At 41.1% G+C, this 22,952-nt stretch overlaps 2 protein-coding genes across 3 annotated transcripts in view; one reads left to right on the forward strand and one right to left on the reverse strand.

Moving 5' to 3' along the window:
- Positions 1-22,952, forward strand: part of hectd2 (HECT domain containing 2) — a 385,857-nt gene that overhangs the window by 68,182 nt on the left and 294,723 nt on the right. The window lies entirely within an intron of this gene.
- ppp1r3cb (protein phosphatase 1, regulatory subunit 3Cb) lies at positions 14,992-20,136 on the reverse strand. 2 transcript variants are annotated; one of them, XM_063003843.1, is made up of 3 exons: positions 19,975-20,136; positions 16,433-17,377; positions 14,992-15,817 (listed from the first exon to the last, which is right to left on the reverse strand). In XM_063003843.1, coding segments are annotated over exons 1-3 (960 nt in total). In that variant the 5' UTR covers positions 19,989-20,136; the 3' UTR covers positions 14,992-15,816. The 2 variants fall into 2 exon arrangements, with proteins under 2 accessions (XP_062859913.1, XP_062859912.1); XM_063003842.1 differs by having other exon boundaries at positions 14,992-17,377.

The following is a 22,952-nucleotide window of genomic DNA, read 5'->3' on the forward strand; positions in this document are numbered from 1 at the left end:
CATAGGACATGGTTCCAGTAATCCATGTCCTTTGTTGACATGTCTTCAGCAAACTGTTTGCGGGCTTTCTTGTGTAGAGACTTCAGAAGAGGCTTCCTTCTGGGGTGACGGCCATGCAAACCAATTTGATGTAGGGTGCGGCGTATGGTCCGAGCACTGACAGGCTGACCCCCCACCTTTTCAATCTCTGCAGCAATGCTGACAGCACTCCTGCGCCTATCTTTCAAAGACAGCAGTTGGATGTGACGCTGAGCATGTGCACTCAGCTTCTTTGGACGACCAACGCGAGGTCTGTTCTGAGTGGACCCTGCTCTTTTAAAACGCTGGATGATCTTGGCCACTGTGCTGCATCTCAGTTTCAGGGTGTTGGCAATCTTCTTGTAGCCTTGGCCATCTTCATGTAGCGCAACAATTCGTCTTTTAAGATCCTCAGAGAGTTCTTTGCCATGAGGTGCCATGTTGGAACTTTCAGTGACCAGTATGAGAGAGTGTGAGAGCTATACTACTAAATTGAACACACCTGCTCCCTATGCACACCTGAGACCTAGTAACACTAACAAATCACATGACATTTTGGAGGGAAAATGACAAGCAGTGCTCAATTTGGACATTTAGGGGTGTAGTCTCTTAGGGGTGTACTCACTTTTGTTGCCGGTGGTTTAGACATTAATGGCTGTATATTGAGTTATTTTGAGGGAAGAATAAATTTACACTGTTATATAAGCTGCACACAGACTACTTTTCATTGTGTCAAAGTGTCATTTTGTCAGTGTTGTCCCATGAAAAGATATACTTAAATATCTGCAGAAATGTGAGGGGTGTACTCACTTTTGTGATACACTGTATATATATATAAGTTTTATTTTGTCATTTTACTATACACATATAAATATCTGATATATATATATGAAAGTAAAAGTATTAAAAGCAGTTACCCTGCATTCATTCATTGTCTGTTTTACCCCCACTTTATCCGATTCAGGGTCGTGGTGGACACAATTCACTGGGCAAAAGGTCAGAAACACTCTAGACAGGTCATCAGTCCATCACAAGGCACACACACACACACACATACCTAGCGGCAATTTAGTATCTCTAGTTATCCTGATTGCGTGTCTTTGAACTGTGGGAGGAAACCAGAACATTCTGAGGAAACCCACACATGCACTGAAGGACCGGACCACTCCACATGGGAATCAAACCCAGGACCTTCTTGCCACCCACCATGCCACCCTGCCACCCTGCATTGTAAATCTGAACTGCAACAAACTGAGTTTTATATGGAGTGAGAAGGTGGAATCCCTGTGAACTGCTGTGTCATTTATTTCAGTCTATCAGGCATGTTGGGTTCGTTCCAGCATGAGTTCAGTGGAGCTGCAGTAAGATTTAGAGCTCAGCGATCACACTCTGGTGTGGATTCAGTCAGAGCAGCTCTAAAAACACGCGAGTCTTTACATGGAGCGTGAGGCTTTTCTTCAGCCGCTGTCTGCCTTCAGGCTCTGAGCCTAATGTTCGCTTTGTTGCAACGGATATTAAAAAAGGGAAAAATATGTTTCATATTTGTGTCCTAATGTTTCTAATACAAAAGTATGCTTTCAGACATCTGTCTGTTTTGAAATTGTGTTTTGTAATAAATAAATATTTTATAATAATAATACTGAGAACAGGAAGAAGAAGAATAATGTGATACTACTTTTCAGTGCAGGTATGGTTACATGTAAATGATTACTACCACCTAGTTGATTATTACTCAGTAGCTGAACTATTAACTGTGTTTATATTATGGCTGTTAGTTATGGTAGTATGCCACCCCAAGATTCGAACCCTGCATTCCCGGATCACAGCAGTGCTATCAGCTGGTCAGGTGTCTGAAGAGGGGGTTCACTGGACAGCCTAGCCACTGGGAGGTGCGGTAAATTACACTTGCCCAGTTCCACTGGAATCCAGGGTTTAATCCCCAGCATTGCTATCAGCCAGTCAGGTTTCTACATATAGACTTGACTTGCTACATCTGAGGGGCCAAATGGCCGAGGCCCTGTGGTGGATTAGCGTCCTGTCCAAGGTGTGTTGCCATGTTGTGTCCAGTGATTCTGAGGAAGCCGGGCCCACTGCAACCCTGACTTGAAGGATAAAGCAGTGGTGAAGCATGAAAATGAAATAAATGAATGTTTGTCTTTTGCTAAGTTAAAATAAGGTTTTGTTGGATGTTTGTTTCTATCCGCTCCTCACGTGTTAACCTCTGCGACATGTCAATGGCTGTAAACAAAGAGAAGCTACATTAAGACCAAGCACACCATTGTTTTTCTTGTGAAATTCTCAATAAGTTTGATGTGTCACATGACCCTCTTCCCATTGAAAAAACTAAAGTTGGATCCAAAATGGCCGACTTCAAAATGGCCGCCATGGTCACCACCCATCTTGAAAAGTTTTCCCCCTCCCATATACTAATGTGCCACAAACAGGAAGTTAATATCACCAACCATTCCCATTTTATTTAGGTATATCCATATAAATGGCCCACCCTGTATATATATATGTATTTGTTTATGCATTTTCTCCCCTTTTTCTCTTGACTTTTAGCTCCAATTACCCAACTGCATTATGCTTCCTGTCTACTGATGCCGATCCCCACCCTGATTGAGGAGAGCGAGACTGACACGCGCCCCCTCCGACAAGTGTGTAGTAGCCAACTGCATCTTTTCACCTGCATGAGGCGAGTTCATATGTGGATCAGCTTTGTGTACGGAGAGTCACACCCTGATAAACGCATTATCAACCAGCCAGCAGAGGTCGTAATTGCCTCAGTTATGAGGAGTCCCTATCCGGCTCCGTAACCCTGTATGAACAACAGCCAATCGTCATGTACGCGTCTAGCCCAGCCGGATGGCAGATCTAAGTTTTGAACCAACGAGTTCGAAATGTCAGCTTTAAAATCCAATGAACATGGATTTTTAACGCAAGTTCTAGAGATTTCTACAGGTCTTGTAATGGCTTTCAGACCTTTAGCATAGTCCTGGATTCCATCAGTTTGTTTACAGCTTGGAGAGGTTCAGTCCAGAGGTTTCCATACATGAATCAATCAATGTGTGTGTGTGTGTTTTGTAATTTTATTAACCATATTTCATATTTGTACATGATGCAGAAGTAATTTAAAGGCTCAAGAAGGCTGAAGAAGCAGTGGATGTAAAGGTTACCCTGACTTATGGAATCCTAGATAAGATTATTTTAGGAACCTTTTGACAGAGACATGGAAAAGAACCACATTATGTGATTAGAGGAAGCATTATCAAACCACTTCAGTGTGTTAGCATGCCGTATACAACATGCCATGGACTGACGCAGGCGGCATTCCATCATACTTGTATGTAGCAGATATGTGATTGAGAGGGCACAGTCATATTTCACTGATGACCCGACGGGATCCTGCTCTTCCCACAGGACGTCTTTCCTCCCTCCAGCTCACTGCCAGTCTAACATAAACATGAACTCTGAATCTCAGAGCTGCATGAGAAACATGAGAAAGAACTCCCACGTGAGAGTGAGGTTACGGGTTGTTTTAGTACTGCAGCGTGTACCTGATAAGAAACGTTTCTCACAAGCTCAAACACAAACTCAAAAACAAAGTAGGTAGTGAGTGGAAGTAAAAGGAGATTCAAACCTTGACCACTTTATTAGAGACTCCTGTACATGCGCTTTACTATGTTACTATTCAATTTGCAGTGCATTAAATGGCACAGCAGACCATGTCATGTTCCACTCCTGTACACCTAGACCGGTGAGCACGGGTAGCACAATGGCTCGGTGGGTAGCTCTGTCGCCTCACAGCGAGAAGGTCCTGGGTTCAGTTTCCAGGTGTAGCGGACTGGGTTCTTCCTCCCACAGTTCAAAGATGTGTAAGTTAAATACACCAACCAGGCATTACATTATTACCACTGACAGGTGAAGTGAATAACACTGATTATCTCTTCATCATGGCACCTGTTAGTGGGGGGGATATATTAGGCAGCAAGTGAACATTTTATCCTCAAAGTTGATGTTAGAAGCAGGAAAAATGGGTGAGCGTGAGGATTTGAGCGAGTTTGACAAGGGCCAAATTGTGACGGCTAGACGACTGGGTCAGAGCATCTCCAAAACTGCAACTCTTGTGGGGTATTCCAGGTCTGCAGTGGTCAGAGTCTATCAAAAGTGGTCCAAGGAAGGAACAGTGGTGAACCGGCGACAGGGTCATGGGCGGCCAAGGCTCATTGATGCACGTGGGGAGCGAAGGCTGGGCCGTGTGGTCCGATCCAACAGACGAGCTACTGTAGCTCAAATCGCTGAAGAAGTTAATGCTGGTTCTGATAGAAAGGTGTCAGAATACACAGTGCAGCACAGTTGCAGGACTGTTTTGGTAGCAAAAAGGGGACCAACACAATATTAGGAAGGTGGTCATTATGTTATGCCTGATTGGTGTAAATCAGAGGTACAGAATTGCTTGTGACATGTTCGTCATTAAACTTGAACAGATGAATCATGGGTAACCTGTAACTACCTGTCCTGTCATCAATGGCACCAAAGCGTAAAACAAACTAAATCTTATCTGATGAAGCTCCATTCATGCTGCAGCGTGCAGATATTCGGGTCAGGATTGAATGTATACAGAATAAATCCATGAATCCAATCTTCTTTGTGTTAAGCGTTTAAGCTGGTGGTAATGTAACAATATTAAAGATGGTTTTTTTTGTTATTTATTGCATCCTTTAAAACCAATCGAGCATCATTTAAAAGTCACAATATTGGATTATCGTTGCTGTTATTGAGTTCAGTGCCCTTCCCATTCACCAGATTGAAATCCACTTCATGTCGGATGCTCAGCACAGAGGGGAAGCCACCCTGAACTCCAGTCCCACATTCTCAGAGTTCCCCTTCCTTTACTTCCAGTCTCATAATTACTCCTCGTTCACTACAGTTGGGTGTGGCCTGCGCTCAGAAGTATCAGCGTGCCACAAATGTTATTTTATTGTTTATCCTCAGGTATTACATAAACAGGTCAGGAACACAGTTGATCCGGGGTCTATCTGGGGAACATTATGCGCAAACAAGAACTATAGCCCAGTCTGGATACCAGTCCACCTCAGGGCGGTAATCACTTGTGTCTGATAGTGTGTGAAGTGTTTCCAGAAGAATTCAATCAGCTGAACTTTTGAGGCGCATGAAGAAAACAAAGTATTAAAGGAAAACCCACAAGCCATGCAATATTGGTTCACCAGGAGAACAGGTTGTGTGTGTGTGTGTGTGTGTGTGTGTGTGTTTGGTGTTTCACATTACATAACAAAAGCACTTGCTTTAAAATCTGCACCTTAAAGCTTGTTGTTGATCGCATAGACAAACGAAAAGCAGTATCAGGTGGTTTTTTCCTGCAGGGTCGGCTCTGAGGCCATGGTGTGTCATCCATGATAGAGACAGTAGAGCTTTTAACAAGACATGGACTTCTAAGTATTTATTTACTGAGGTCAGATGAAAAGCCGTTTAATTTTGCACAGAGAGAGAAATACAAGAACTCGAATGATTCAGAGCGTCACATCTGAAGCTTCGCTAGCTAAACTGTGTAAGCAACAAGGACTTTATATAAAACTTATGACATTCAGTACTGCTGCATTCTCTTCACTGGCTCCCCGTCCAAAGGGAACACCTAGTAATTGTGATTCAGATCAAATTAAGTAAATCCAGATTTTCTATACACAGCTGGGATTAGTGCTACAATCGTAATACATTTAAAACATGTGTCTATCATTGTTTTAAATACAAATATGTACTTGGTGAGAAATGTGTTTTTAATGAATACACAGAAAAACAATTTTTGTGATAGTTACTATGTTTTTACTGTTGCTTTTACTGTCCATGACAATTTGTAAACCAAAAGAAAAAGCTAGTAGCTTTTCACAAACTTTATTGTTTTACTATTTATTTGTTGAAATTTTGTTCCATACAAGAAAAATAGGTAACTCTGTACACAAAATAATACTATACACTATAATAATAGTCAGAAGAGGCTGTTGTTGTTCTGCGTAACACAGCCTTTATTTTAATGTGGCTGTCAAGCCACTGTCTTCTTTTACTGTATGGCAAAGACCAGTAGGTTTTCAAAATATCACTACGGTGTTCTTGATCAAAAACAGTTCCGCACATAACTCAAAGGAAGGAGGGCATGCTGGCAGTATAACATATTTCTGGATATTTCTTTCAGTCTTTTCATTAACAGTTCTAGCTCTTTTTCTCTTATTAACAACACAATCTGGTCCTGAAGACTGTGAAGTGCTCACAGTGCAGTGTCAGCAGATTCCATAACTGTCCATAAAATATATATCTTTATGTATTCACTATTGTAATAAATATCCATAAACTCATCAAAAGTTTTAAATATCTCAATTTAGGTATATATAACGACAACAAATATCACAAAAATCCTTTTCAAATAAAACTTTTTTTATAAACAGCTTGTGTCACATGACTCAATGGTGATCCCTGATTGGCCTAAAAAGTTACAAGGTTTTTCTATTGTTTTTCTGACTAGATGGATATAGTTACTATATACTGTATTTCCTTTGTAAAACAGACACTTCAAAACAACATTTTGCAACTATTACATGTTAAATAGATGGAGAAGGACCTAGTAACTACAAATATGGTCTAAACTCAATTTTGAAAAAAATGTAGATACTAGGTTTTGCCTGTCCGAACATCCGAGTCTCTTAACGTCTTCAAAAGACAATTAAAAACCTTCATCACCTCTTTACTAAACACTTAAGCTGACATGTACTTACTTACTACCGCTCTTATTCATTTCTGGCAACTGTTATTCATATTCTAGGACTGTTGTCTACTTAAACTCGAATAAGGTAATGTTCACTATGGAAGCACTTTTGTAAGTCACTCTGGATAAAAGTATGCCTGCACATTTTGTTTACACCTGCATTCATGAAAGTTGATTAAGTGGTGAAATAATGTTAATGTTTTTACTCTGCCTGCTTCTCATTGTCATTACCTGATTGTAACATCTACTCTTAAATGTAACAGCTTATCACAACTGTACTATTTACTGCTTTTTATCAAGAGATACAATTAAGTTCAGTCTGTTGGTTCGGCCCTCCACAACAGTCCCAGTTTCTCATCTGGCCCCTTGGAAAATTGCCCACCTTTGATCTACTTTTCATGCAGAACTGTTTTAAATAGGATCTTGGATGACATGTGACTCTCCTGCCTCTCGCACCAACCCCATTCTGCTCAAGGAGAGCTGCAGACTAGCACCCTAAAGCATTTAATGAACTGTTATAATTCATTGTTTGTTCATGATTCTGATATAATCCACTGATATATTTCATATTGTGAAGACATCAGGCTTTACAGACACTTGACTGCTCATTCACGTGAAAATTTGTTTTTATTTCATTTCATTTACATGTTTTACCACCATTTTTTACTGGGCAGGCTCACGGTGGGACAGGTTTCCTCGAATTAGTAGGCAAAATGCATTAACACATACCGGACAGGATGCCAATCCATTGTGGTGCCTCCCGCACAATATAGCCAATCTATCTAGTATGCATGTAGACGCCCAACTGGCCGATAGCACTGCAGGGGTTTCGAACCCTGGATCCCGGAGGTAGAGGTCTAGTGTAATTTACTGCTGCGCCACCTGAGTGTCTCTCACATGAATAAAACATGGAAAATCTCATTCATTACCTGATTGTAACATCTACTCTTAAAAGTAACAGCTTATCAAAACTGTACAATTTACTGCTTTTTATCAAGAGATACAATTAAGTTCAGTCTATTGTTCCGGTCCTCCACAACAGTCCCAGTTTCTCATCTGGCCCCTTGGAAAATTTAACTGCCCACCTCTGTTCTACATTCACTGCAGAACTGTTTTAAATAGGATCTTGGATGACATGTGACTCTCCTGCCTCTCACATCATCCCCACACTGGTCAAGGAGAGCTGCAGACTAGCACCCTAAAGCATTTGCTACAATGTCTGCACCTTCAAGCTTTACTTTTTACCCAAACTGAACAAACAGCCTCGGTGGCTCTGGAGTTTGACCGAGATGGATTGTTTTTGTAAGCATGTGTCCTCCTAACCATCAATATTGAATCAGCTGCATCCCAGCTGTGCATGAAACTTCAGCAGAGGAGCATAACAGAGCAGCGTGATCAGTTCAGATAAACAGATGTGGTGTCAATCAGGATCTTTTGACGTGTTTGTTAACAAGGTGCAGTTCAGCACTTTACCAGGTTCTTCTCAACTCACAGTGTGTTGTTTTCCCCATTTTTGAACATTTGACTGCAGGTTAAATGTTCGGAAGGGTTTTGGGTCAAGTTTATCGTTACATAATCAAAGAATCACAAATTTACAACTTTGTGCCACTAATAGTCACTATATGGCACTATTAAAGAATGAAGATGTTAGTAAAAGTGGATAGAAGGAAAAACAACCATGGTTTAAGCCTGCACTGCTGACAGTTAACTACATTGGACCAACAGGGACATTTGTGATGAACTGCATATCGAGTACTACATGCTGATTTAGAACCGAATAGAATCTTTTATATATATATATATATTTATGTTTATATATAAATTTTCTTTATGCATTTTCTCCCCTTTTTCTTCCTTTTTAGCATGTCCAATTGCCCGATTGCGTCATGCCTCCTCTCCACCAGTGCCGATCCCTGCTCTAATTGAGGAGAACGAAGCTAACCCACCGACACGTGAGCAGCATGCCGTAGGCATCTTATCACCTACACTTTGACGAGTGCAGTGCAGCTCAGCGTTGTGTATGGAGAGACACACCCTGACAGCACTTTTTTCTCATCTCTGTGCAGGCACCATCACTCCTACCTAGTTGGTCCACCTTGTAGATGTAAAGTCAGAGACGATCGCTCATCTATTGCTGCTGTTTGAGTTGGTCATCTTCAAAACCTTCACCAGTGGTCACAGGACACTGCCCACAGGGCGCTGTTGGCTGGATATTTTTGGTTGGTGGACTATCCTCAGTCCAGCAGTGACAGTGAGGTGTTTAAAAACTCCAACAGCACTGCTGTGTCTGATCCACTCATACCAGCACAACACACACTAACACACCACCACCATGTCAGTGTCACAGCAGTGCTGAGAATGATCCACCACCTAAATAATACCTGCTCTGTGGTGGTCCTGACCATTAAAGGACAGGGTGAAAGAGGGATAACAGAGCATGCAGAGAAACAGATGGACTACAGTCAGTAATTGTAGAACTACAAAGTGCTTCTATATGGTAAGTGGAGCTGGTAAAATGGACAGTGAGTGTAGAAACAAGGAGGTGGTTCCGCAAATAAAAAAACCCCCACCAAACCAGAACTGGAACAGGCCTTATTTCAAGATCGGTGCACCTCTCTCATAAATATACAGGTCCTTCTCAAAAAATTAGCATATTGTGATAAAGTTCATTATTTTCCATAATGTAATGATAAAAATTAAACTTTCATATATTTTAGATTCATTGCACACCAACTGAAATATTTCAGGTCTTTTATTGTTTTAATACTGATGATTTTGGCATACAGCTCATGAAAACCCAAAATTCCTATCTCAAAAAATTAGCATATCATGAAAAGGTTCTCTAAACGAGCTATTAACCTAATCATCTGAATCAACGAATTAACTCTAAACACCTGCAAAAGATTCCTGAGGCTTTTAAAAACTCCCAGCCTGGTTCATTACTCAAAACTGCAATCATGGGTAAGACTGCCGACCTGACTGCTGTCCAGAAGGCCATCATTGACACCCTCAAGCAAGAGGGTAAGACACAGAAAGAAATTTCTGAACGAATAGGCTGTTCCCAGAGTGCTGTATCAAGGCACCTCAGTGGGAAGTCTGTGGGAAGGAAAAAGTGTGGCAGAAAACGCTGCACAACGAGAAGAGGTGACCGGACCCTGAGGAAGATTGTGGAGAAGGGCCGATTCCAGACCTTGGGGGACCTGCGGAAGCAGTGGACTGAGTCTGGAGTAGAAACATCCAGAGCCACCGTGCACAGGCGTGTGCAGGAAATGGGCTACAGGTGCCGCATTCCCCAGGTCAAGCCACTTTTGAACCAGAAACAGCGGCAGAAGCGCCTGACCTGGGCTACAGAGAAGCAGCACTGGACTGTTGCTCAGTGGTCCAAAGTACTGTTTTCGGAAATCAAGGTGCCAGAGTCTGGAGGAAGACTGGGGAGAAGGAAATGCCAAAATGCCTGAAGTCCAGTGTCAAGTACCCACAGTCAGTGATGGTCTGGGGTGCCATGTCAGCTGCTGGTGTTGGTCCACTGTGTTTTATCAAGGGCAGGGTCAATGCAGCTAGCTATCAGGAGATTTTGGAGCACTTCATGCTTCCATCTGCTGAAAAGCTTTATGGAGATGAAGATTTCATTTTTCAGCACGACCTGGCACCTGCTCACAGTGCCAAAACCACTGGTGAATGGTTTACTGACCATGGTATTACTGTGCTCAATTGGCCTGCCAACTCTCCTGACCTGAACCCCATAGAGAATCTGTGGGATATTGTGAAGAGAAAGTTGAGAGACACAAGACCCAACACTCTGGATGAGCTTAAGGCCGCTATCGAAGCATCCTGGGCCTCCATAACACCTCAGCAGTGCCACAGGCTGATTGCCTCCATGCCACGCCGCATTGAAGCAGTCATTTCTGCAAAAGGATTCCCGACCAAGTATTGAGTGCATAACTGAACATAATTATTTGAAGGTTGACTTTTTTTGTATTAAAAACACTTTTCTTTTATTGGTCGGATGAAATATGCTAATTTTTTGAGATAGGAATTTTGGGTTTTCATGAGCTGTATGCCAAAATCATCAGTATTAAAACAATAAAAGACCTGAAATATTTCAGTTGGTGTGCAATGAATCTAAAATATATGAAAGTTTAATTTTTATCATTACATTATGGAAAATAATGAACTTTATCACAATATGCTAATTTTTTGAGAAGGACCTGTATGTATTATTCTACACTGATTATTTTTATAGTATAAAAAGGACCAGTTGACCGATACTTTAACGTAAGCATTCTGAAATTCCAGCCTTCATCCTGCCTGTATAGAGCCACTAAAGCCACCCAGCACTGGATCGACTTCCATTAATACATATAATCACAGCGATGACCTGTGACTGACGCACTCTGTCCACGTGTCCAGTGAATCTCGTAGCCTATAGTCACTCTGATAATGAGATTGAGTGTCCAGTGAATGTCGTAGCCTATAGCCACTCTGATAATGAATCTGATATCCGGTTTTACAGGGCCATGAATCCTGTGTGCAGGGTTAATCCCCGAGCGTGCCCTACTTACACCCGACACACACACACCCACAGTCCACTGTTATCCAACAGGAACAACAGAGTCGACGATGGACCAGCTTTTGTACATTAATATTTGATTTAACAATTACACCATGAGCTTGTGTTGAGTTAATAACACTGGAAGGTTCAGGCTGCAGTGATTAAAACGTCTCGTACCAGGAGCAGCACCACTGTCAATACTGCACTGGTTGATTTTTAACACACATCGATGTCTGGCAATTTGATCTGTCTTTATTATTTCTGTGTGTAGATAACTGAGGTCTTTAATCAGTAACGTTTCATCATTCTGGTACAGTCGGTTAATGTATAACACAAGCTCATTATTTGTGTACGTGTGTGTACGTGAGTCATATACAGTGTATAGTTCAGAAAAATGGCCGTCTGTCACTGTAAACCGCAGTCACAACACTCAAGCCTGCTCACGCTCACATCACCGACTCTGTGTAATTAACACTTCACAAGTTATGTTTCTCGTCAGCCAAACGGATATCATGCCAGGAAGTATTAATCACAGGATGTTTTTTTTCATGATGAACACATAGCTGGCTCAAATCGCCCTGCTTAAAACTCAGTCGAGTATGTAATGTGTAGAGTATGAACGGGAACGCCTCAGGAGCCATCACTTGAATCATCTCCAATCACTTTCATACCGCACTAGACGATTTCATAACTAACTGCACGACACTGTAAAGTCCAAAGTATGAGCTCCTCTAATCACTGAGTGAAGGTGTTTTATCCACTACCTCTGAGATCTGGCTTCGAATCTCAGCAGTGCTATCGACCAGCCAGGTGTCTACACATACATAATTGGCTATGTACACCAATCAGGCATAACATTAAAACCACCTCCTTGTTTCTACACTCACTGTCCATTTTTCAGCACCACTTACCATATAGAAGCACTTTGTAGTTCTACAATTACTGACTGTAGTCCATCTGTTTCTCTGCATGCTTTGTTAGCCCCCTTTCACCCTTTTCTTCAATGGCCAGGACTCTTCCATAACCACCACAGAGCAGGTATTATTTAGGTGGTAGATCATTCTCAGCACTGCAGTGACACTGACATGGTGGTGGTGTGTTAGTGTGTGTTGTGCTGGTATGAGTGGATCAGACACAGCAGCGCTGCTGGAGTTTTTAAATACCGTGTCCACTCACTGTCCACTCTATTAGACACTCCTACCTAGTTGGTCCACCGTAGATGTAAAGTCAGAGACGATCGCTCATCTATTGCTGCTGTTTGAGTTGGTCATCTTCTAGACCTTCATCAGTGGTCACAGGACGCTGCCCACAGGGCGCTGTTGGCTGGATATTTTTGGTTGGTGGACTATTCTCAGTCCAGCAGTGACAGTGAGGTGTTTAAAAACTCCATCAACACTGCAGTGTCTGATCCACTCATACCAGCACAAAAGACACTCACACACCAGCACCATGTCAGTGTCACTGCAGTGCTGAGAATGATCCACCACCTAAATAATACCTGCTCTGTGGTGGTCCTGTGGTGGACCATTGAAGAACAGCATGAAAGGGGGCTAACAAAGCATGCAGAGAAACAGATGGACTACAGTCAGTAATTTGTAACTACAAAGTGCTTCTATATGGTAAGTGGAGCTGATAAAATGGACAATGAGTGTAGAAACAAGGAGGTGGTTTTAATGTTATGACTGATTGGTGTATAGGTTTAAAAGTAAATTAGTTGTTCACATAATTAATGGAAAGTAATAAAAGAAACATTTGATCTTACTGGATTCTACACAAATCTTGTTCTCTCAGTCTGCACTTGTAATTTGACCAACAGCCTCCATTCAGTAACGGACTTACTGTTACTATTGTAGTGTACTAGCATGATTTATATTTAACATTTAGACGCTGTCGCCACCACGCTAGGAACTTTTGTCCCGAGCCAAGAAATGCACCCATTTCAGAACAGAGAGACATTTGGTCCAGTGGATTGCATCAGTCTGGAAATGAGTCGTTGTGTAATAATAAGGACACAAAAGTGTATACTGAATATTCAGATCTATAATAACCAGCAATGAAGAGCTTATAGTAATTCATAACGGCGAAATTATACAAATCTAATTTAGGGAGTGTCTGTATACGTAGACAAGCTGTTATTCACATTCAGTAGTAGGGAGGAGGTAACATTACTAGTATTACATGAACTAGCACAAAAGTAGTTTAACTATACCCCCAAATCAGAAAAAAGTTGGGATGGAATGGAAAATGCAAATTAAAAAATAACATTGTTTTATTTATTTACTTTCAATTTTATTTTATCGCAGACAGTATAAACTCTTCATCAAGTCCAAAGTATGAGCTCCTCTATTTACTGAGTGAAGGTGTTAATCCACACCCATCTCTAACAGGTGTTTAAATCCACCACATCTTAAATCTGGCTTTGAATCTCAGCAGTGCTATCGGCCAGCCAGGTGTCTACACAGACATGACTGGTTATGTACATTTACATTTTTGGCATTTAGCAGACGCTCCTATCCAAAGCGACCTACAGGACTCAAGTGTGTATACAGAATAATCTGATCTACAATAAGGAGCAATAAAGAGCTTACAGTAATTAATAACAGCAAGTATAAACTCTAATAATATAAATAACAGCAAGTATAAACTTGAGTATAAACTCAGGATATTTCATGTTTTTTTCTGATCTTCATTTCATTTGTTAATATACACCTAACATATTAAAAAAAAAAAGGAACTTCTTTGTAATGTTGCCTTTCCCTCTCAGAACACTTAAAACATTTTTGGCACTGATGATACCAAGTGATGAGGTGTTTCAGATGTTATTTTGGTCCCATTTCATCTGCAAACACGTCTTAAGGTGCAACAGTGCAGAGCTATCGTCTCATTTTAAGTTAAATGAAGTTATAAATTATTCACACATTCTCTATTAGGAAACAGGTCAGGAGCTCTTTAGAACAAGTGATGCAAATACTATCTAAGAGTTAATGAGTGAGGTTTTTCTGATGGCATTAATATTCACACTTGCAGATAAAACTTCCTGCTGGCCACCATGCAACACAAAATGACAGATATCACAATCTAATGCAGAGAGGAAATTTGAATTTGATGCTGTTCCTCAGCGATATGGTTGATGTAATTTTACAAGCTACATGGCTAATGTGTTTTTAACATAAGACGGTCATTTACTCTCCCGCAGTGAGACAGAGGCCGATATCAACTAAACATTTTCTTTCCTTTTCTAAATCCAAACCTAGAGACTATTTATACATTTGCTCCTGTGTTAAACTCTGAATGACTCGATTGCCCAGCAGATAAACAGGGTAGTACTGTTATATAACAAACAACAGTGTAAAAACAACCAGACGTAGGATTTACATTTAAGGCATTTAGCAGATGGTTTTTTAGCAGATGGTCATTGAGAGAAACGACCAGGTCTTGGCATTGAGACTGATCTCCAGGGTTAATAAGCTCAGGTTTGTACATGTCGACACAACTTCTCCAAACGACATAAATGCTACATAGAAATGTGAATGTTTACGATGCAGTGTATGCAAATAATTCTATGTACTTATTACAATCCAGAAATAACAAATAAATTACAAGTTGCAGCCACAGTTTGCAAACATTTAATTAACATTAAAGCCAACATAATATTTGAATGCTTTTGGCAGTTTCTTGTCTTGTACTTCTGATGACACTTTACATACAATTACTAACATGTAGAAACATGATTTTATTTCTAAAAGTAATTCAGAATGCAGTAAATCATTTTTAGACACTTCTTTGCAGTAGAAAACAGATATACACCATAGTTCCAAGCCCCTTTCAATACTTAACATGCATATTCCATCTCCTAAATTTACAAAAACCTAATAGTCAGCCATTAACATTCAGATAACAGACACGCAGACATTCACATAAACATGAGTGTTTTTTCCCCAAAGGAAAAATGGTGCAAACATGGGAAAAGTGATGACAAATCATATAATAGTTCATTATTACTCCACCCATTCACAGGTTCTCATTTAATTACTGAACTTACGAACACGTTTCATTAACATTCAAAAATCCCTCATTTCACATATCATGGGTCTATAAAAGAACTCAGAAACACTGGCAGAATCAAACCCACAGCAGCAAACATGGAAAAGGTGAGACCGTGAACAGATCAATTCAAGTGCAATGCAGTTTCTCAAACTAAACGTATAAAGGAAAAAAAGTGCATGAACAGAACAAGAACGTTTAAAAGCCAGCAGTTTGAGTGCCCATAATGTACAAGTGTCAGATTATTGCTTCAGCTGGAAAGCGGCCCATAAAGTGGTACTACGAGATACACGGACTTCAATATGAAGCAAACTGATGATGTACCAAATTATTGCACTTCCGCATTTCTCAGTTTAAAGGCATCGTCCACAGTGCAAAATCCCCAGTTCTTGTTCTCACAGGAACAGCCTCCACATGAACAGCCACATCTACGAAAACAGGAGAACATTCTCCAGAGTTAAGTGCACACTGCACAGTGTTTCAGAGGAACCACGGGTCAGACTGATTCACTTTTATTGATGTTCTACACTGATTTCTGAGGTTATTCAAAAATGTTGTAAGAATATATATTTAATAAATGTTATTACAAAATAGTGTCATTAAGGAGGGAGGTGAAACTTGACCTGAATACATAATTTGTAAATTACTGGTATCTGAATGTATGAAAGACATTTTATGTGACTGCCAATCATTAAATGATGAATTACAACAGTCTGTGTTAGAATATTTATTAGTTTGGAGCACTTAAACCTAGTAAAGTGTAAATTAAATTAACCATTATTCTAATTTGAGCATTAGGCCAACAGCTATAACCACAAAAGTGTTAAAATACCTTTTTAACTTTTTTTTAAAAACACACCAAAAGCCTAAGCATGAGATTAGGAAATATTTTTTATGAATAAGTTTGTTGACTTCTTATGTATTTACAGTCTATATATTCTCTAATTCTTAAATGGTGCACACATTTATTTATTTATACTTCCTTCCCTTTCCCACAACCTATAAGGCATTATTAGAAGGTACAGGGCACCCTAAGGCCTCACCAGTAGGGAATGTTGTTTTCGATGCGACCCCAACTCTGCCACTCTGGAAAGAAGCCACTGGAGGTCCTTGGACTCCCAAACTGATCAAACTCCATCTCAGGTCTTTTGCTGTTGCTCCTGGTCTCATAGGTCGTTTTTTGAATAACTTGCTTTGTATGGTCAGTGTCGTTGTCTACGTGAGCCAGGCTGTAGTTCTTGCCGTCGTTATTGTCCCAGTGCGTCTGATGATCGGTTTTGTAGGAGATGCAGAACTCCACTTTATTCTCAGCAGACACTGAACTCGGGAGGTCGACGGCAAAGGAAAACGTGTCGGTATCCGCACAGCCGTAAACGTTGTTCATGTAGACACAAGGAATATCTGTGTAGCTTTTCCACGAATCGAACGTTATGCGCACATGAACGGACTTCTCAAAGCTTACGTTACTAACTTTTATTGTGCCCGTGAGAGATCTGTCCTGGATAACACAGTTCTCCAAACACACCCAGTACTTCTTAAGACGATTTCGAAAGTCCAGGTAGTCTGCAGCAGGCTGAGCAAAGTCCAAAACCAAACTCCTCTCCTTCTTAACCTTCAGACCCACGATGGCATCTTCCAAGTCTGCCAGCTCAAACTGCAGATCAGACAGTAAGAGCGAGTCATCCTCAAACTCCTTGAAGACGTGAACTGCCGTTAGCGACATGCCCTTGGAGTCAGCGAACACCACCCTTTTTTTGGCTTTGCCTTTAGTGCTCTTCCATCCTCGGGTGGAGGCTTCCACTTTAGCCTTTGAGCTAATGCATGGTCTCAGTGGTTTGTACTGCTTGCCCAGGTGCCTGGACTTGTAGTCTTCATAGGAACCGAGGAAGCTGCGTATGGGTGGGGAGTGTGCCAGACAGATTCTCATGGCTACATCCACAGGCATGATGGGAGCTGGCATCGGCCTGGGGTTCAAGACGTGCAAAACTCTGTTAAAAGAAATGAACACGACATGAGTATTTTAAAGCTATGAGGAAGAAACGATGACGAGCCTGCAGAGGAGAACTAGTGTTGCTAAGCTTGTCTGATTTAATCTAGATTGTGGTTGCGTAACAGTTTTAAGAGCATACATCTACTTTCCTGCATCACAGATCAGTCTACTGATTTGAAAATACATTGGTATTACATGTACATTTAATTGCACAAAAGTAAAACAAGGCAATGGGTGGAAAAAAGTGCAGTTCAGATTTTTTAACTGTTTGGATAGAGCTGTATGCAGGGAAAAATGACATTTGATGACTAGGAGCATTTATTAAGCAATAATGGGGGAAAATACTTAGCATAATAGACCACCTTAAATGATCCAATATATGATTTATCAGAATCAGAATTCTGCCAAGTATGTGGATACACACAAGGAATTTGGTTCCGGCTGATGGTATCTCTAGTATAAATACAGCATACAAGCAATGTACAAGTTGCAGACAATGCACAAGAACATTAAACACAAAAATATACAAACTACAAGACTATATACAGGCAATATATAGAAAATGTATGGACGTGTTCATGTATGTATGTACAGTATTCAGTGACCAATGTATGTATGCACATATAAGCAGAGGTACACAATACATGGTAACATACCGATGGCAATATACAGTAATATACAGATAATGTAAGCTAGCAGCGTGTGGAATAATTCAAAAATAACAGTAAAGTGCACAGCATGTAGGAGGAGTACTACAATATTTAGTCAATTGGCAGCAGGTGAATATTGCAAGCATAAATTTGTAATAAATGTAAAAAAATGCAAGAAAAATTAAAGATTGAATGAATTTAGGAATTTGAGAGAGTAAAACCACTGGTGTGAAATACAGCAATTGTGATATAAATTTAGTTTCAGTATAAAATGTTAAACACATGCCTTAAACATATATAAAGGGTTACTTAGGGGTAGTGTAAGGATTAAAAATATAGGTGGACACTAATGTTCAGTCTGTTGTAAAACTAAGAGATACACTGTGTTTTATAGGGGCAGTTTTGTGTTTGCATTATAAAATTGTGTGCTTCCCAAAAGCAGACTGTAGGTTTGAGTTCAATATAACCTGTTTTGAATGTATTTAAAATAAAATAGTTAAATTACCTAATTTTATAATTTATTAGGATTTAATATTATTAGGATGTTTTACACTTTGGTTAGATTCATGACAGGAACGGTAGTTACTCATTACACAAGATTCATCAGTTCACGTTTAATGTCAGACACAGTCATGGACAATTTTGTGTTTCCAATTCACCTCACTTGCACGTCTTCGAGTGAGATTCCTCCGGGAGCTCCCGTTTCCTCCCCCAGTACAGACACGGGGAGAACATGCAAACTCCACACAGAAAGGACCTGGATCGCCCCACCTGGGGATCGAACCCAGGACCTTCTTGCTGTGAGGCGTCAGTGCTACCCACTTAGCCACTGTGCCACCCTGTGATAAATGTAAGACCAATGTAAGAAAAATAAAAGATTGAACGGATTTAGGAATTTTAGAGAGTAGAACCACTGGTGTCAAATATAGCAATTGTGGTATAAATTCAGTTACATTATAATATCTGTTAAATACATGGATAAAAATGTATCAAGGGTTATTTAGGAGTAATGTTGGAATAAAATATAGGTGGACACTAATGTTTAGTCTGTTTAAAAACTACATAGATACAGAAATGTAAATACTGTGTTTTATAGGGGCAGTTGTGTGTTTAATAGCAAGCTTTGCATCAACAATAAAACTGTGTGTTCTGTCCAAAAGCAGAGACTGTAGGTTTGGGTTAAATACAAACTGTTCTGAACGTATTTAGAAGAAAATAATATGATAATATAAGGTTATAATTTATTTATTAGGGTTTTAATGTCATGTTTTACACACTTTGGCTACATTCCTAACAGAACAGGTAGTTACTCGTTCCACAAGATTCATGTCAAACACAGTCATGGACAATTTAGTGTCTTCAATTCACCTCACTTGCACGTCTTTGGACTGTGGGAGAAAACCGGAGCTCTCGGAGGAAACACATGCAGACTTGGGGAGAACATGCAAACTCATTTACATTTTTGGCATTTAGCAGGCGCTTTTATCCAAAGCGACTTACAGTACTGAGACAGTATACAGTCTGAGCAATTGAGGGTTAAGGGCCTTTCTCAAGGACCCAACAGCTGCAACCTGGTAGTGGTGGGGCTTGAACCAGCATCCTTCTGATTACTAGTCCAGTACCTTAACCACTAGGCTACAGCTTGCCCCTCAAACTCTACACAGAAAAGACCCGGATCGTACTGGGGATCGAACCCAGGACCTTATTCAAGGTTAGACACTTCTATACTAGCCTCGAACACAGTATCTGAACTGAGTTTGCGGCAGATTTAAGTCGTGAAAACATTTAAAGCTTAATTCACTAAAATCCCAGCCAATATACAGCTTTAAACTTATATATAAACTTATAAAAGTGCTTATACAACTTAAAAACCTTTATACACCTGCAGTAAAGCCGGTTCTCTCACATTACACACTGCGCAGTCTCCGTGTTGCGCTTCTCTTACCTGGTGCAGTTCATTCGTGCGGCTGTAAAACCCCCTAACCGAACCCTGCAGATCCTCCAGACTCCCCCCAGAAGTTGAGTTTAAAACTTCAGCCCTGTTGTGAGCAGATCTCAGGCCATGAGAGATCGGAGCAGCAGTGGATCGGTCGGCACGCCCCCCTCTCAGCCCGACTGCCTGGGAAATGTCGAGCGCATTTCAGCAGCTTCGAAACTCCTTTGGACCGGCTGGGAATCTTGTCGTCTCATTAGTTGGACCAATAAGAGAGAAGACAAACGCAGCGATCGACCAATCAGAGTGCAGAAGGGTATCACTCGCTGGGTGCGTGTGACGGGAAGTGAGCCAGCTAGTGCGAGCGGAGTCAGTGAGGTTAAATTTATGATCGTCCCAAATAGCACACCAGTACATTTCATACAGCCCCAGTACAGTGTTAGAATTTCACCAGGGGGGTTTTATTACTCAGCACTTCATGCTTCTGCTGCACAGTTACTCTGTATTCTAAACATTTTATCATACTGGGCAAATGAGGTGCATTTATCATATTGGTTAAAACAAGTTCAATTCAGCAATTCCCAAAAATAGCACAAATGTTGTACAATATATCTTTTCATGGGACAACACTATAGACATGAAACTTGGATATAACTTAGAGTAGTCAGTGTACAACTTGTATAGCAGTGTAGATTTACTGTCTTCTGAAAATAACTCAACACACAGCCATTAATGTCTAAATAGCTGGCAACATAAGTGAGTACACCCCACAGTGAACATGTCCAAATTGTGCACAAAGTGTCAATATTTTGTGTGACCACCATTATTTTCCAGCACTGCCTTAACCCTCCTGGGCATGGAATTCACCAGAGCTGCACAGGTTGCTACTGGAATCCTCTTCCACTCCTCCATGATGACATCACGGAGCTGGTGGATGTTAGACACCTTGAACTCCTCCACCTTCCACTTGAGGATGCGCCACAGATGCTCAATTGGGTTTAGTCCATCACCTTTACCTTCAGCTTCCTCAGCAAGGCAGTTGTCATCTTGGAGGTTGTGTTTGGGGTCGTTATCCTGTTATCCAGTTTTCGAAGGGAGGGGATCATGCTCTGTTTCAGAATGTCACAGTACATGTTGGAATTCATGTTTCCCTCAATGAACTGCAGCTCCTCAGTGCCAGCAACACTCATGCAGCCCAAGACCATGATGCTACCACCACCATGCTTGACTGTAGGCAAGATACAGTTGTCTTGGTACTTCTCACCAGGGCGCCGCCACACATGCTGGACACCATCTGAGCCAAACAAGTTTATCTTGGTCTCGTCAGACCACAGGGCATTCCAGTAATCCATGTTCTTGGACTGCTTGTCTTCAGCAAACTGTTTGTGGGCTTTCTTGTGCGTCAGCTTCCTTCTGGGATGACGACCATGCAGACCGAGTTGATGCAGTGTGCGGCGTATGGTCTGAGCACTGACAGGCTGACCTTCCACGTCTTCAACCTCTGCAGCAATGCTGGCAGCACTCATGTGTCTATTTTTTAAAGCCAACCTCTGGATATGACGCCGAACACGTGGACTCAACTTCTTTGGTCGACCCTGGCGAAGCCTGTTCCGAGTGGAACCTGTCCTGGAAAACCGCTGTATGACCTTGGCCACCGTGCTGTAGCTCAGTTTCAGGGTGTTAGCAATCTTCTTATAGCCCAGGCCATCTTTGTGGAGAGCAACAATTCTATTTCTCACATCCTCAGAGAGTTCTTTGCCATGAGGTGCCATGTTGAATATCCAGTGGCCAGTATGAGAGAATTGTACCCAAAGCACCAAATTTAACAGCCCTGCTCCCCATTTACACCTGGGACCTTGACACATGACACCAGGGAGGGACAACGACACATTTGGGCACAATTTGGACATGTTCACTGTGGGGTGTACTCACTTATGTTGCCAGCTATTTAGACATTAATGGCTGTGTGTTGAGTTATTTTCAGAAGACAGTAAATCTACACTGCTATACAAGCTGTACACTGACTACTCTAAGTTATATCCAAGTTTCATGTCTATAGTGTTGTCCCATGAAAAGATATAATGAAATATTTGCAGAAATGTGAGGGGTGTACTCACTTTTGTGATACACTGTATATATACATATATATATACAGTGTATCACAAAAGTGAGTACACCCCTCACATTTCTGCAGATATTTAAGTATATCTTTTCATGGGACAACACTGACAAAATGACACTTTGACACAATGAAAAGTAGTCTGTGTGCAGCTTATATAACAGTGTAAATTTATTCTTCCCTCAAAATAACTCAATATACAGCCATTAATGTCTAAACCACCGGCAACAAAAGTGAGTACACCCCTTAGTGAAAGTTCCTGAAGTGTCCACCATTATTTCCCAGAACTGCCTTAACTCTCCTGGGCATGGAGTTTACCAGAGCTTCACAGGTTGCCACTGGAATGCTTTTCTACTCCTCCATGACGACATCACGGAGCTGGCGGATATTCGAGACTTTGCGCTCCTCCACCTTCCGCTTGAGGATGCCCCAAAGATGTTCTATTGGGTTTAGGTCTGGAGACATGCTTGGCAAGTCCATCACCTTTACCCTCAGCCTCTTCAATAAAGCAGTGGTCGTCTTAGAGGTGTGTTTGGGGTCATTATCATGCTGGAACACTGCCCTGCGACCCAGTTTCCGGAGGGAGGGAATCATGCTCTGCTTCAGTATTTCACAGTACATATTGGAGTTCATGTGTCCCTCAATGAAATGTAACTCCCCAACACCTGCTGCACTCATGCAGCCCCAGACCATGGCATTCCCACCACCATGCTTGACTGTAGGCATGACACACTTATCTTTGTACTCCTCACCTGATTGCCGCCACACATGCTTGAGACCATCTGAACCAAACAAATTAATCTTGGTCTCATCAGACCATAGGACATGGTTCCAGTAATCCATGTCCTTTGTTGACATGTCTTCAGCAAAC

The sequence above is a fragment of the Trichomycterus rosablanca genome, chromosome 10 (assembly GCF_030014385.1).
Source record: "Trichomycterus rosablanca isolate fTriRos1 chromosome 10, fTriRos1.hap1, whole genome shotgun sequence".
Lineage (NCBI taxonomy): Eukaryota > Metazoa > Chordata > Actinopteri > Siluriformes > Trichomycteridae > Trichomycterus > Trichomycterus rosablanca.